Genomic DNA, 13,589 nt, shown 5'->3' on the forward strand with positions numbered 1-13,589 from the left:
ATCAAGACAAGGGACTTCACACCAGATGATCCATGGGGACTTTCAACCCAGAGGTCAAGAGTGTGTGTGTGTGTGACTGAGGTGAGCCGGGTGGCTCACCTTGCTGTTGCTGAGGTCAGTGCTGGGCCGGTTCTCAGTCTCTGCCTGTCGTAGCTGTCGTTCCAGACAGGACAGGGTGTGTTTCAGGTTAACTGTCTCCTGACTTAGCTCTTTCACGCGGGCCGACAGGTCAGAGTTCTCCCTCAACAACCTCTCCCCCAGCACCGAGGAAGAAGACGAAGACTGCAAGCAGAGAGAAATTGGTTACCATGGTTCTTATCAAACTCATTTATTGTAGTCGCAAATCCCCCCAAATACCATAAATACACTGCCAACTAGCTCGTCTCCCAGTGCATCATGTTGCTAAGCCAAGCTATGATCAGCCATTTCTGGTACCTGGTGGTTGTATAGGGCTGTGCTGGTCTGGTCTGGCCCAGTCGATGTGTTATTCTTGGGTTGGAGTGGGCTAGAGTTGTACTGGTGTCGGTTGGACAGTCTCTCTGTGGCCATCTCTCTCTCCTCCCTCTCTAGCTCAGCCAGAGTCTGCTGGAGATGTCTCATCCTCTGCTGGTCCTGCTGCTGCAATAACTCCAATTCACACTGCAGAGAGAGAGAGGGAAGAGAAAACAGGGAAGTAAACAAGAAAAATATGGCATACTGAGACACAGTTGTATTTACAAGTCAGACAGGCAATGCTAAAATGTTGCGTGAAAATCTCACCAGTTTGTTGCTGGTTCTCTCGTGTCGCCTCTCTCTCACCGTCTGCTCCCGTCTCTCCTTCCTCCTCTCCCTCTCCCTCTGTTCCTCCCGCTCCCTCTCCTCGTCATTGACCGATCGAAGCCTCTCCCTCAGCACATTGAGCTCCACCCCTAAGCTACCAGAACGCTCTCTCTCAGTCTCCAATGCTCGACTAGCCTCCTGCTGCTGCTCCTTGAGTGTCTCCATAGTAACTCGGAGGCGGGCTGCAGCATCCTGATCTCTCTGTGCCTCCTCTCTCCTCTTCCTCTCTTCCTCCTCTACTCTCCTCTGGTTCTGCAGAAGTTCCGCCCTCAGTCCATCTGTCACGGTGGCTAGCTCCTCCCCCTGCCTCCTCTCCTGCTCCAGTTGAGAGCGGAGCTCCAAGATGAACTTCCTGTCTCGGGACGCGTCCTCTTCTTGTCTGCGTGTGATGTCATCGAGACGCCGGGCGGAGCGCTCGCATTCCTCCTCCAGATCCTTCATGTGGGCGTCGGCTAGGCGGGACTCGGCCTCTTTCAGGAAGTGTTCCAGCCGACTCTTTTCCTGTGACTGGAAAGTGTCGAGTTGCCGGGCGGAACGGGCACACTCCTCCTCCAGCTCCTTGTGGGCATCGGCTAGCCGTGTGTCGAGCTGTGATTGGAGGAGGTGGCCGCGGGAGAGTTCTATCTGGAGTTCCTGTCGGAGGTTACTAGAGGTCGTCCTCTCCTGGTCCAGCAGACCCCTCAGGGACACAACCTTTGATCTCTGCTGCTCCTCTTCCTTCTCCCGGAGGTGTGTGAGAGTTCTCTCCTGGTCCAGCTCCTGCTGTAGCTCCTGGACTCTGGTCTCCTCCCTCCTTACAGCCTCCTCACAGTCCTCTATACACAGCCTGGGAGTGGACACACACATCAGTATTTTTATTAATGTGTGTGCATACATAAATGTATGTATGTATGTATGTATGTATGTATGTATGCCTGAGTTTAAGGATCTTGTTTTGTAGTTCCTGCTGGGTGCTGTGGGAGGAGTTAAGTCGCTCTCTGCTCTCCTCTAGTTCCGCCCTCAGCCTGGATAACACCTCCCCTTTAGATGACTCCTCCCCCTGGGAGTGCTGCAGCTGCAGACCCTGTTGCTGCTCCTCATGGAGAGATGAGGCAGAGCGAGGGAGGGGAGAGCGTTATTTTTTCACTCTTTCAATTAAGCTAAGCAGATACAGTGAAGCTTTTTTTTTTTTACAGTGTGGAGGACTGCCTTAGTGGAGGACTGCCTTAGTGGAGGACTGCCTTAGTGGAGGACTGCCTTAGTGGAGGACTGCCTTAGTGGAGGACTGCCTTAGTGGAGGACTGCCTTAGTGGAGGACTGCCTTAGTGGAGGACTGCCTTAGTGGAGGACTGCCTTAGTGGAGGACTGCCTTAGTGGAGGACTGCCTTAGTGGAGGACTGCCTTAGTGGAGGACTGCCTTAGTGGAGGACTGCCTTAGTGGAGGACTGCCTTAGTGGAGGACTGCCTTAGTGGAGGACTGCCTTAGTGGAGGACTGCCTTAGTGGAGGACTGCCTTAGTGGAGGACTGCCTTAGTGGAGGACTGCCTTAGTGGAGGACTGCCTTAGTGGAGGACTGCCTTAGTGGAGGACTGCCTTAGTGGAGGACTGCCTTAGTGGAGGACTGCCTTAGTGGAGGACTGCCTTAGTGGAGGACTGCCTTAGACTGCCTTAGTGGAGGACTGCCTTAGTGGAGGACTGCCTTAGTGGAGGACTGCCTTAGTGGAGGACTGCCTTAGTGGAGGACTGCCTTAGTGGAGGACTGCCTTAGTGGAGGACTGCCTTAGTGGAGGACTGCCTTAGTGGAGGACTGCCTTAGTGGAGGACTGCCTTAGTGGAGGACTGCCTTAGTGGAGGACTGCCTTAGTGGAGGACTGCCTTAGTGGAGGACTGCCTTAGTGGAGGACTGCCTTAGTGGAGGACTGCCTTAGTGGAGGACTGCCTTAGTGGAGGACTGCCTTAGTGGAGGACTGCCTTAGTGGAGGACTGCCTTAGTGGAGACGTAAACACGTAAAACACACACCTGTCTCTGTAGCAGTGTTTCCAGCTGACGGAGGAGGTGGATGGAGTCTATCTCAGGGTGGGAGGAGAGAAAGGCCTGCAGCTCAGAGCGAAGCCCTGCCCTCTCACAGTCAAACACACCCCTTACTGCAGCCTGCAGCCCTCTGCTCCAACCAGCATCCACCGAGTTCTCCTGTTAAAACACACAGGAGGGTCAGTATGCACACATGCAGAAGTTAAGCACAGATCTCACACACACACTCACCGGTCTTTGTGCCATCCGACATAGCAGTTCTCTCAGAGCGATGACAGTTTCCTGTAACGCCCTCTTCTCCTGCTCCCAACACATTGGAGGAGCTTTAGAGTCTAACTGACAGATCGTCTGGTCCAATGAGAGGTGGTTAGAGGGGGCGTTACGCTGGGAGAGGGCGAGAACCCTGCAGCTCTCCTGGTACACTCTCTTCAACAGACCCTGGAAACACACACATAGTTTGGTATAGGGCTCATTTGAAACATTTAAGGCATGTGTGTGTGTTCATACTTGTAGTTCAGGAGACAACAGTTCGTCGTTGTAGCTCATACTCCCGGCGGCGCTGCCTGTGTGTGTGTTGGTTGCGGGGTTCATGCCTCGACAACGCAGGTACTCCAAGAACTGTGCGTCCAGCCTCTCTGTCTGCTCCAACTCTACCTTGAGTCTTACACCGAGCTCTGAACTGACATCTACACGACCGAGAGAAAGAGACAGACAGAGATTAGACACATGAACACAGACAGACAGGACCAACAAAATGACAGACAAACAGACTTACTGCTGCCATATCCATCACTGGCCCACTCTGTTGCAGACAGAGGAGAGGCGGAGCCAAGAGATGAGGGAGGGGCCGTCAGGTCCAGGGCTTCCAGCTCATGCACCTGACAGGTGAGAGAGGTTTAATATACGTGTGTGTGTGTGGACACATTTCCCAACACTTTTTCCACCCACCTTGTCAGCGTCCATTGAGTCCAACATGGAGAGGTTGTCTGAGGCAGAGATGGACCCAGGGGAGTGGGTGCTGTGTGTGCCCAGCTCTGGGCTGATTGTCCCTGGGCAGGACTGGTCTTTCCTTACCCGGGGGGAGGCTTTAGCCTGGAGCCCCAGGCCTGTGCTGTTTAAAGCACTGAGGTCAGACAGTCTAGAACCATGGAGAACAGAGGGGTGGAACCTGTCCTCTCTGGTTCTCTCATCAGAACAGTCCAGTCGACGGAGAACCTCGGGAGAACTCAGGGACTCGTTGGGAGACACACCGTCCTGGAATCCTCTGGGCGTGACGTCTGGAGGAGGAAGATGATCACGGTCATCCAACAGCTCTGCACTCATCAGAGAAACACCATTGTCTGTGTAGCAGCTTGAATGTGTACTCACCCTTCAATGAGTGTGTCTGTCTGCTGTGCGGGTTGCAGGTCTGTCTGACCTGCAGCAGTTCTCGTTGCTGATAGGCCAGCTCCTCTTCCTGCACGGCCAGGTCTTCCTGTAGGCCCCGGAGCTCCGCTTTCAGATGCTGGTTATTGGTTTCCAGGTCAACCAGGGCCCGGTCCTTGGTCTGATTGACAGGTGAATGAAATAAGAGAAAACAGTGTTATGTTCAAAATACATTTTTTGACATGTTCAGTTTAAATGCGCGCACACACACACACACACACACCGTACCTGTCCCTCCTCCAGTAGTTTCTCAGCTCTCTCTGTGCTGGAGCAAAGACCCTCCTTCACAGCTGCTAACTCTGCCTCCAGGGCTTGATGCTCTGCCCCTAGTCTCTGTAGCTCCTCCTCCCTCTGTCGCAGGGCAGCGTCAGCCTTCGCCAGAGTTTCCTCAGCACATGTCTAAGAGAAGAGCCTTCATCATCATCATCATCAGTATGATCAATATCAACAGCACCATCATATATGTAATCAGTCTTCTTTGCAATCCATTATCCTGGGCTTTGATTCATTCAAGAACAGCACTAAAAACCTTGAAGACAACAAGAAACATATGCAAAACACACACCAACACAAATCCCTTACCCTTCCTACCCACAATGTGCAGAAAATGCTGTGCGACTAACCCTACTCAACAGCATTATTTTCCCCAAATACAAATCTATAGCAAACTGCTCACCTAAAGTGTTTAAAATAAAATAGTGATTGGCAAGTCGCATTCCAGAAAACATGGCGAGAAACCTATACTCCATTCTCCATTTTCAGAAAGAAAGTAAATAAATGCCAGTGTGAAAGAAGTTCACAACACGGAACTGTTTTCTGACCACTCCTGGCTTCCTCTTTCTGATGAGGTCACTTCCTCTATGAGTAGCACTCTTCTGTTGGGTGCCAACACATCAACATCTCCTAGTTTCTCTCTTATGCCTACTCTTAGTCTCTTCCCCTCTATAAATATACCATTTAGCTGATGCTTTTTCTCCAAAGAGTCAATCTCTCGTTCACTCTCTCCCTCTTTAACCATAGCCAGCTGGGTTAGAGGGAGCAGAGCTGACACAGAAAAATACCTAAATAGTGAAAGCTACTTAGTGTTGCAAGTTAGGCTTAGAGAGGCTAAATGGAATGGATTACTCAAGTTTGAATGAAAACATCAGGCAGGCTTTCAAAGACGACAACTTATCCTTTCTGCATCAACCTTTACCTACCAACTAATTCTACAAATAACTAATACTACTAAATATAACACCGCTCCTACTTGGCTAGAAAGAAATGTGTTTAAATTGATGCCACATGTTGAGTCAATCTGATTGGATCGACGCTGCCGCCACTTACCAGTACTTCCTTCTGAGCCTCCTCCTGGTTGGCTCGCCTCTCCTCTAGTTGACGGCTGACTTCCTGGAGGCAGGCCCTCTGAGAGGTCACTTCCTGCTGGAGGCGTTCTATTTCCTCTTGGAGTCTGCACTCCTTCTTCCGCAGGGCCTCGCGTTCTGACAAAAGTTCTGCCTTCGCTGTCTCGACAGCCACCACGGTCTGTAGAAGGGCTTCAGTCTCTTTCTCCCGCTCTTCAACCCTTGATTTTAGCTCCAGGACCAGGGAGTCTAGCCGAGTTTTCTCCCCTCGCAGGGAGTTAGTCTCCTGGGCAAGAGCCTGCCAGTGACCGCTCTCCTCCACAGCTGCATCTCTCTCCTCCTCCAGCTCTTCTTTCCTGGCTCTCACCTCTTCAAGCTCAGCCTCTTTTAGATGGAGTTCTCTCTTTACCTCTTCCCCTCTCTCCCTCTCTTCCCTGAGCCTCTTCCCCATCTCCTCCCCCTGTCCTCTGTACTCTTCCTCCTGAGAGAGCAGCTGTCTCTCCATCGCCTCCTTCTCTCCCACCGTCACCTCCAGCTGCCCCTGCAGGGCCTCCACACGAGAACGAGAAGATGAAGAGTGGAGGAGACGCATCTCCTTCTTAAGACTGTCGCCCTCTCCTCCTCCTCTCTCTGGTTGGGGGTAGTTGGCAGGTTCCGGGCTGGGAGCAGATGAAGGGTTAACACTGTCGCCCTCTTGTGATAGGTCGCTGACCTCGTGGTAGGCGGGGCCAAGGGTGTTTAGCTCCGCTTGTAGCGTGCTGATGACCTCGTGAAACCGCTCCTCCTCTTCCTGCTTGTCCTGACGCACCCTGATGATGTCACAGCGGAGGTGCTCCACCTGGGAGCGGAGGTCTTCAAGTTCTGTCTGGAAGGCCTGTAGAGAGACCGGGAGAATGGCTTCCAGTTCAGACAAAAATAATGACCGTTCCATTGTGTGTGTGTAGTGTGTACTACATTGAGGTCACAGTAGTTTGAATTCTGAGAGATTATGTCATTATATAACAGGGCTGAATTATGGAGGTGTGTGTGTGTGTACCGTGATGTCCCCGGCTGTCTCCAGCTCCAGTTCTAGCTTGTGTATCTCCTGGGTCAGGTGGTCTATCTCGTCATTCTTCTCCTCTAACAGAGCAGATGGGAGACTCTCCTCCTCTCCCATCTCCCTCTCCTCCAGGCGAAAGGTAAGGGCTGAAACTGTCTCCTAAACAGAGAAAGACACAGGGGGGAATCATTGTTGGCATTAGAGAGGACTAACAAGTACTAGCATGACAGAAAACTGTAGCAGACCCACTTGGAGAGAAGCGACTTGGTCGTGAAGCTGGGTGATGGTATCCGTGTTCTGATTGGTCAGGAGCTCCAGCTGGAGAGTGAGGTGTTTTAACTCCGCCTCTTTTATGGTCAGGTCTCTCTGAGTCTCCTCCATTTGACCAGCCAACACACACACCTAGAACACACACGTTAACAAATTAATGCAACCAAGCAAACTAATCTTCTCTGGCCAAAGATCTCCATACACTAGCAGTTAAGCTCTGTTAGACCTTTTACTAAAGCAGGTGTTGAGGTTGGAAACACACACCTGTTGCTCCTTGTTCTGCAGGTCTTGCTGTGCGGTGTCCAACGCGTCTCGGAGAAGCTGGATGGGGTCGGGGGTGCTAGCATTGTTGTCACGGTAACAGTGACGGGTCTCGTCCAGTTTAGACTGCAGCGCTGAAATCTGGAGACGATTTGACAACTGCTGCTGCTGCAATGACTCCTTATCCTGGAGGGAGAGAGTCATTTAGTGTGTGTGAGTGAGAGAGTGAGAGAGAGTGAGAGAGTGAGAGAGAGAGATAGAGTTTACCTGTGTGAGCTCCTCTTCCCTCTGCCGAGTTCTGCGCAGCTCCTGCTCCAGTTGACTGACAGCTCTGCTGCTCTCGGAGCTGCTTAGCAACGCCTGTTCCAGCTCCCTAATTCGCCCAGCTAGCTTGTCAATCTCCTCATTGCGCTCAGCAACCTCGAGCTGGACCTGTTGATTGGCTGCCAGCAGGGAGGTGTGGTCTTCTGTCTTGTCCCTGATGAGGGCTTGAAGGCTCTCCACCTGAGAAAGAAACAGGGGGGGGGGGGGTAATGTCGGTTGTCAGGGCGCCAGTTGCCAGGGGTCCTATGGAGTTTCCCATGTTAAGCTGTACGCCGGGTTTACTAAAGCCATTCCGGGTCTGCAGCCACTACAACTACTGAGGCCATGAGACAGAGCAGCAACACACAGCACAGAGGGATGGAAGGGAAAGGAGGGTGATCGAGCGAGATGGAGAAAAGGGGGATGAAAAGGAGAGAGAAGCGGCGGCGCTCTGACGGCAGATGCATCTTCAATGATTATGTATCAGTTATTCACGCAGGTGTGATCACAACACACACACGTGGTGGGGGCAGAGTAGCATGTAGCTTTAGGAGTCACTGGTGAGATTCCATACCTGCAGAACCAAGTCCTCAATCTAGAGCATTCCGTGAAATAAAACAAAACAAACAGTCAGCAACAGGTCCATTCAGGAGCAGGAACTCAAACATTAGAAACATTCAATATCTATAATGACTCAACATCAGATATTGTCTTGACTAAACACTGCAGTATTAAAGACTTAACACACACCAATACACTAAGGTAAGAATGCGTGTGCGCGTGTCTCTTACCCGCTGGCCCTTGCTGGCCCCGGCAGTGTGTCTGGCTGGCTGTCTGAGCTGAGCCTCCAGACTTCTGATCTCCTGTTGGAACTCATCTCTCTCATGTTCCCGCTCCACTGCCTGCTCCTGGAGACACACAGAGATAAACTTGAGTGTGTGCAAGTGTGTGTTTTACACATCTATACATTTCCCCACAGCGTGACACTTACGTCTATAAACTGCCTGTCGTGTTTGAGCTGTTTCTCGAGGGCCTGGACGCGCTGCTGGAGGTCCTCTGATTGAGCCCTGTGCTGCAGCTCCGCCGTCAGGCCCTGGTTCTCCTGTTCCTCTAGCTCGGTCTCCAGAGCCCTGAGGCGCAGAGACAGTGAGCTGCGGTCTTTCGCCGCCTGCCGCTGCACACACAGCCTCTCCTGGGCCAGACGATCTGCCTCAACGAGGAGGCCTTTAGACACACACAACACAGGTGGTTAGGAACACACACACACAATCCTTCCAAACATACACTTTCTATAGATAAGGGAAAGTATAGAATTGGTCAGGAAACATATATATTTTTTTTTATTAAAAAAAACTTGGCCACAAGTCATAGCAAACAAATACAACCACACAAATAAACATTCTGCATTAATCGACTCACACACACTAATCCCCATGCCATGGACTCTGTATAAGAAATGGGACGGGGCAGTTTTTAAACACAGACACACACAGGAAACTGAGCGACAAACCCGTGTCCCCCTCTATACTCTGACAGGACCCTACAGGGAGAACAGACAGCTAAGAATAGGACTTAACGTGTACACAAAACATACACAACATAATCAATCCCAGTTAAGCTTAAACCACAATCTCTCTCATCTATCCCCTCCCCTCCCCTCACCCTTTTCTCTCTCTCCCAGTCCGGCGGTGAGATGGACCTTCTGGCGCTGGAGGAGACTGTGCTCCTCGCTGAGCTCCTGCAGCTGCACCCTGAGGCCCTCCAGCTCCACCGTGAGGCCAGCCATCTGGTGCAGCTGCGCCCGGAGGCCCTCTAGCTCATCAACAAGCCGTTCTTCCTGAGTCTCCTTTTGTTGTAGAGATTCTTCCAGAGTTGCCTTCTCAGCCACATAGCCCTCCAACAGACCTACACACAAAAACAGTATACACACACACAGATACATGAATGCACACACAATATCACACTGTTTTTACAAACAAAGATGCTAAAAACACATCGGAGAGACACACAGTATCTCTACAGACCTTCGGCCTTGTGGAGCTCCAACTGGAGCTTGCTCTTGAGTCCCGCTTCCTGGTCCAGCTGATCCAACACGAGCTGGTGTTGGAGCAGCATCTGGGAGGAGTCTGAACGGCCCTGGGAAAATCTCTCCTCCAGAGACAGATGGACAGAACAAGACTCCTCCAACTAGAGAGACCAAAAAAGAGCGAGAGAGACAGACAGAGGAACACAAAGATCAGTGGCTGAGCTTCATGCAAATTCAATGCATAGAATGTTGTGTTGACCCCCCACTAACCTCAAGCGTTCACTGCATGCCGACAAGCTAGTGTGTGTGTTACCTGTGTGCTAGCGCGTGTGAGGAGCTCCAGGAGTGTGTCCACAGAGTGGCGTAGTTGGCTGCAGGCTCCCAGGGCTGCTTCCTCTCCCAGGGCTGCTTCCTCTCCCAGGGCTGCTTCCTCTCCTCCAGAGTTTCTTTGGGACTCTGCCAGTAGAAGGCTCTCACACACACGCTGAGAGAGATCTAGAGCGCCTGTCGACATGTCTGCTACAGAAAGAGGAGACAGGTCAGGTATTACACACACAGTTATCAGACCTTTCTTCCCAAGTGTGTCCTTGTTCACTCCCTGTCATAAATGTATCAAGGAAATGGGTCCAGTTGTTAGATTCCACCCACCTGCCTCTTGATTGGTTGTTTCCTCTCCTGGCCTCTCACCCTGATCATGACCTCTGACCCCGACACAGGCTTTGACCCGGCAGCTAATTAGCTCCTCCATTGCCATGGTGCTCAGAACCACCTCAATCAGAATCTTCCCCAGCCTCTCATTGGCTGACTGGAGAGTGTGCCTAGAGGTCAGAGGTCAAAGTGAGACGAGACCAACAAAATCACTCCATTTGTTTTTTAAACTCGAAAGCATTTTTTTCCATTAATGAAGCATACACACTCTAGCTGATCATTGTCAGGCCTACATTCATCCAGACAGCCTCACCTCTCCTCCTTGGCAGTGTGTAGGTCCTCAGTAAGCATGTTGAGGAGGTTGCCTCCCTCCTGACTCTCTCGTTCTCGCCGTTGGAGGAGTGTATCCAGGGTCTCCATCTCTGACCTCTTCCCCTCCAACTCCCCCTGTAGACTACACACCTCCGCTCGCAGCTGGAGAGCGAGAGAGAGAGAGTCATAGCACAGCAGTACCAATACAAAAGACAGACAGACACACAGACAGACGCACACCTCTGTGTGCAGCTGAGAGCCAGAGAGAAAAGAAACCAGAGACAGGAAACCAGTCATCACAAGACGTGATCCAAGAATTGTTCTCCCAGTCATAGATACCACAGTTGCATTCAACATCACACTCCCTTTACATAACAGAACCAAAAGCAGAACCATGTGTCTTGTAATGTCCAATCAGAGAAAGAGAGACGGACAGTCTCCATTCAGTCAGCATTAGTTTGAGATTTGCCTATTTAGCCTTCCAGGAAGCACTCTCACACACAAACATAGAGCTACACAAACAATGGTATAATCCTGCATGCCTGGCAGGCAGCAGTTCTTCTTCAACACAAACATTTAGTGAGAGTGAGTTGAAATCTGAACTCCCTCCCATTTCTTCCCTCTCCCCCTCTCCCCCTGTCCCTCTGAATCCCTTTACCTCTCCTTCCCAAAGCTTTTACTTGGCTCCTCTCTCTATCTCCTCCGCAGTCTCGCTCGTTCTCTTACAATTTCTTCCCCCTCTGTCTAACAACCAATACTAGTTGCCTTAGCAACAGTCCCCCTCATGTCCCTAAGGGGGGGGGGGGGGTAGTTGTTGGAGCACAAATACCCCACACTACCTGATCCATGGAAACAGACACTATTGAAACAAACACATCCACACCCCTGGTGGGGGGGGGGGGGGGGGGGGGGGTCTAAAATAGCATTGGAATAGAATTGATTGTCTCTGTGAATAGAGTTGGATAGAAAGCAGAACTGTCGGTCATGGTTAGCTTGGGAACTCTGCCGTGATGAACATACTGGGAGGAATGGATGGATGAATGAAAATCATTTTTGAATAAACAAATGGACAAATGTGCATGTAACTGAAATGCCATTATGCATGGAGAGATTAGAGATTTACATCCAGACAGCAGAGCGTGCGCACGCCAGAGAGCAGAGCGTGCGCACGCCAGAGAGCAGAGCGTGCGCACGCCAGAGAGCAGAGCGTGCGCACGCCAGAGAGCAGAGCGTGCGCACGCCAGAGAGCAGAGCGTGCGCACGCCAGAGAGCAGAGCGTGCGCACGCCAGAGAGCAGAGCGTGCGCACGCCAGAGAGCAGAGCGTGCGCACGCCAGACAGCAGAGCGTGCGCACGCCAGACAGCAGAGTGTGTGCACGCCGGACAGAAAACATACAGGATTAGTATTGAGATTAATGAGGAAGATAATCCCTTTAGAAGAGCCACAGGGCTGTGAGAGTGTGGTTCTAGACGTTAAGAGTGATAAAAAACATCCTCTTTTTTAATCTCCTTCTGCAAGTCTCCCACCACAATCATCCTCTTCCCTCTGTCTCCTCTACTATTATATATCACCATCTCCTCTCCCATACTCTCTCATTTTCCTGTTTTCTCTCCCCTCTTTCTCCCTTTGTGCCCCCCTCCCTCGGTCTGGTGATAGTTGGGCTTATCTGGTCTTTCCCACAGAATTAATTTCATACTAACAGTGTGTGGTGTGTGTTTCAGAGTATGTGAGTGGAGGTTGAGCGATTGGAAATCCCACTCTTCGCTCATGCTGGAGCACCATGTCCTCTCCTACCGCTGAAAACCGCACACCATGTCCTCTCCTCCCGCTGAAAACCGCACACCATGTCCTTTCCTACCGCTGAAAACCGCGCACCATGTCCTTTACTACCGCTGAAAACCGCACACCATGTCCTTTCCTACCGCTGATAACCGCGCACCATGTCCTCTCCTACCGCTGATAACCGCGCACCATGTCCTTTCCTACCGCTGAAAACCGCACACCATGTCCTCTCCTACCGCTGAAAACCGCACACCATGTCCTTTCCTACCGCTGAAAACCGCGCACCATGTCCTTTCCTACCGCTGAAAACCGCACACCATGTCCTTTCCTACCGCTGATAACCGCGCACCATGTCCTCTCCTACCGCTGATAACCGCGCACCATGTCCTTTCCTACCGCTGAAAACCGCACACCATGTCTTCTCCTACTGCTGAAAACCGTGCACCATGTCCTCTCCTACCGCTGATAACTGCGCACCATGTCCTCTCCTACCGCTGATAACCGCGCACCATGTCCTCTCCTACCGCTGATAACCGCGCACCATGTCCTCTCCTACCGCTGAAAACCGCGCACCATGTCCTTTCCTACCGCTGAAAACCGCGCACCATGTCCTCTCCTACCGCTGAAAACCGTGCACCATGTCCTTTCCTACTGCTGAAAACCGCGCACCATGTCCTTTCCTACCGCTGAAAACCGCGCACCATGTCCTCTCCTACCAATAAAAAACGCTCTGTGCTCACAAGGGGCGAGACTGCATTTGCTTCCTTCATTAAAATCCCAATTTAACCAACACCCATCTATTTTTGTGACTATGTGGACCTACCATTTGGTTTTGAAGTATTGAAACCAATCCATATGATTTGAATGAAAAGTATTAAAATAAACATGAAGGTGAATTAAGAAGCACTCATAATTTCATAATAGACTTTATGTCATATTAAACAGTATATAAACACTCTAAATACGTCAGGAGCCCGACAGGGAGTCTAATAAGGAACGGAAATGAATTATTTAGGCTGTATTATTAAGGCTATGGCCTACAAAGAAAAACATTGAGAAACATGTTCTAGTGTCGACACAATAAGTTGGTAGGGACATAAAGCGTATTCAATCATTATAATCTAGAAAATGTGCATGTAGGCTGTGACTTACATAGAATAAAATACAAATAAAATAATGACTTATTAGTGCCTTCATTTTTAGAAACCTGAGTTTGGCCAGTCTGTGGCTTCAGGCTCATACGATGGTGTCTGGAGAGCAGGTCAGCAGCAGAGAATATCTTCTCCACACTTGCAGAGCCACCGGGGATGCAGAGATGTTTTTACTTTTCTATAGATAGGCCCAAAGGTT

At 50.8% G+C, this 13,589-nt stretch overlaps 1 protein-coding gene across 1 annotated transcript in view; it reads right to left on the reverse strand.

Moving 5' to 3' along the window:
* The window catches only part of LOC139373137 (pericentrin-like), a 46,961-nt gene that overhangs the window by 2,460 nt on the left and 30,912 nt on the right, over nucleotides 1–13,589 (reverse strand). The window contains exons 29-52 of the mRNA XM_071113274.1: nucleotides 10,459–10,619; nucleotides 10,146–10,315; nucleotides 9,811–10,013; nucleotides 9,496–9,658; nucleotides 9,134–9,376; nucleotides 8,463–8,695; nucleotides 8,263–8,379; nucleotides 8,046–8,066; nucleotides 7,436–7,672; nucleotides 7,172–7,354; nucleotides 6,887–7,039; nucleotides 6,635–6,796; nucleotides 5,582–6,472; nucleotides 4,484–4,654; nucleotides 4,199–4,376; nucleotides 3,779–4,107; nucleotides 3,606–3,708; nucleotides 3,338–3,516; nucleotides 3,062–3,268; nucleotides 2,819–2,989; nucleotides 1,734–1,894; nucleotides 760–1,645; nucleotides 436–639; nucleotides 100–282 (exon numbers count right to left, since the gene is read on the reverse strand). Of these exons, the coding sequence (XP_070969375.1) occupies nucleotides 100–282; nucleotides 436–639; nucleotides 760–1,645; nucleotides 1,734–1,894; nucleotides 2,819–2,989; nucleotides 3,062–3,268; nucleotides 3,338–3,516; nucleotides 3,606–3,708; nucleotides 3,779–4,107; nucleotides 4,199–4,376; nucleotides 4,484–4,654; nucleotides 5,582–6,472; nucleotides 6,635–6,796; nucleotides 6,887–7,039; nucleotides 7,172–7,354; nucleotides 7,436–7,672; nucleotides 8,046–8,066; nucleotides 8,263–8,379; nucleotides 8,463–8,695; nucleotides 9,134–9,376; nucleotides 9,496–9,658; nucleotides 9,811–10,013; nucleotides 10,146–10,315; nucleotides 10,459–10,619 (5,709 nt within the window). The remainder of the gene's footprint in view (nucleotides 1–99; nucleotides 283–435; nucleotides 640–759; nucleotides 1,646–1,733; nucleotides 1,895–2,818; nucleotides 2,990–3,061; nucleotides 3,269–3,337; nucleotides 3,517–3,605; nucleotides 3,709–3,778; nucleotides 4,108–4,198; nucleotides 4,377–4,483; nucleotides 4,655–5,581; nucleotides 6,473–6,634; nucleotides 6,797–6,886; nucleotides 7,040–7,171; nucleotides 7,355–7,435; nucleotides 7,673–8,045; nucleotides 8,067–8,262; nucleotides 8,380–8,462; nucleotides 8,696–9,133; nucleotides 9,377–9,495; nucleotides 9,659–9,810; nucleotides 10,014–10,145; nucleotides 10,316–10,458; nucleotides 10,620–13,589) is intronic.

The sequence above is a fragment of the Oncorhynchus clarkii genome, chromosome 18 (genome assembly GCF_045791955.1).
Source record: "Oncorhynchus clarkii lewisi isolate Uvic-CL-2024 chromosome 18, UVic_Ocla_1.0, whole genome shotgun sequence".
NCBI lineage: Eukaryota > Metazoa > Chordata > Actinopteri > Salmoniformes > Salmonidae > Oncorhynchus > Oncorhynchus clarkii.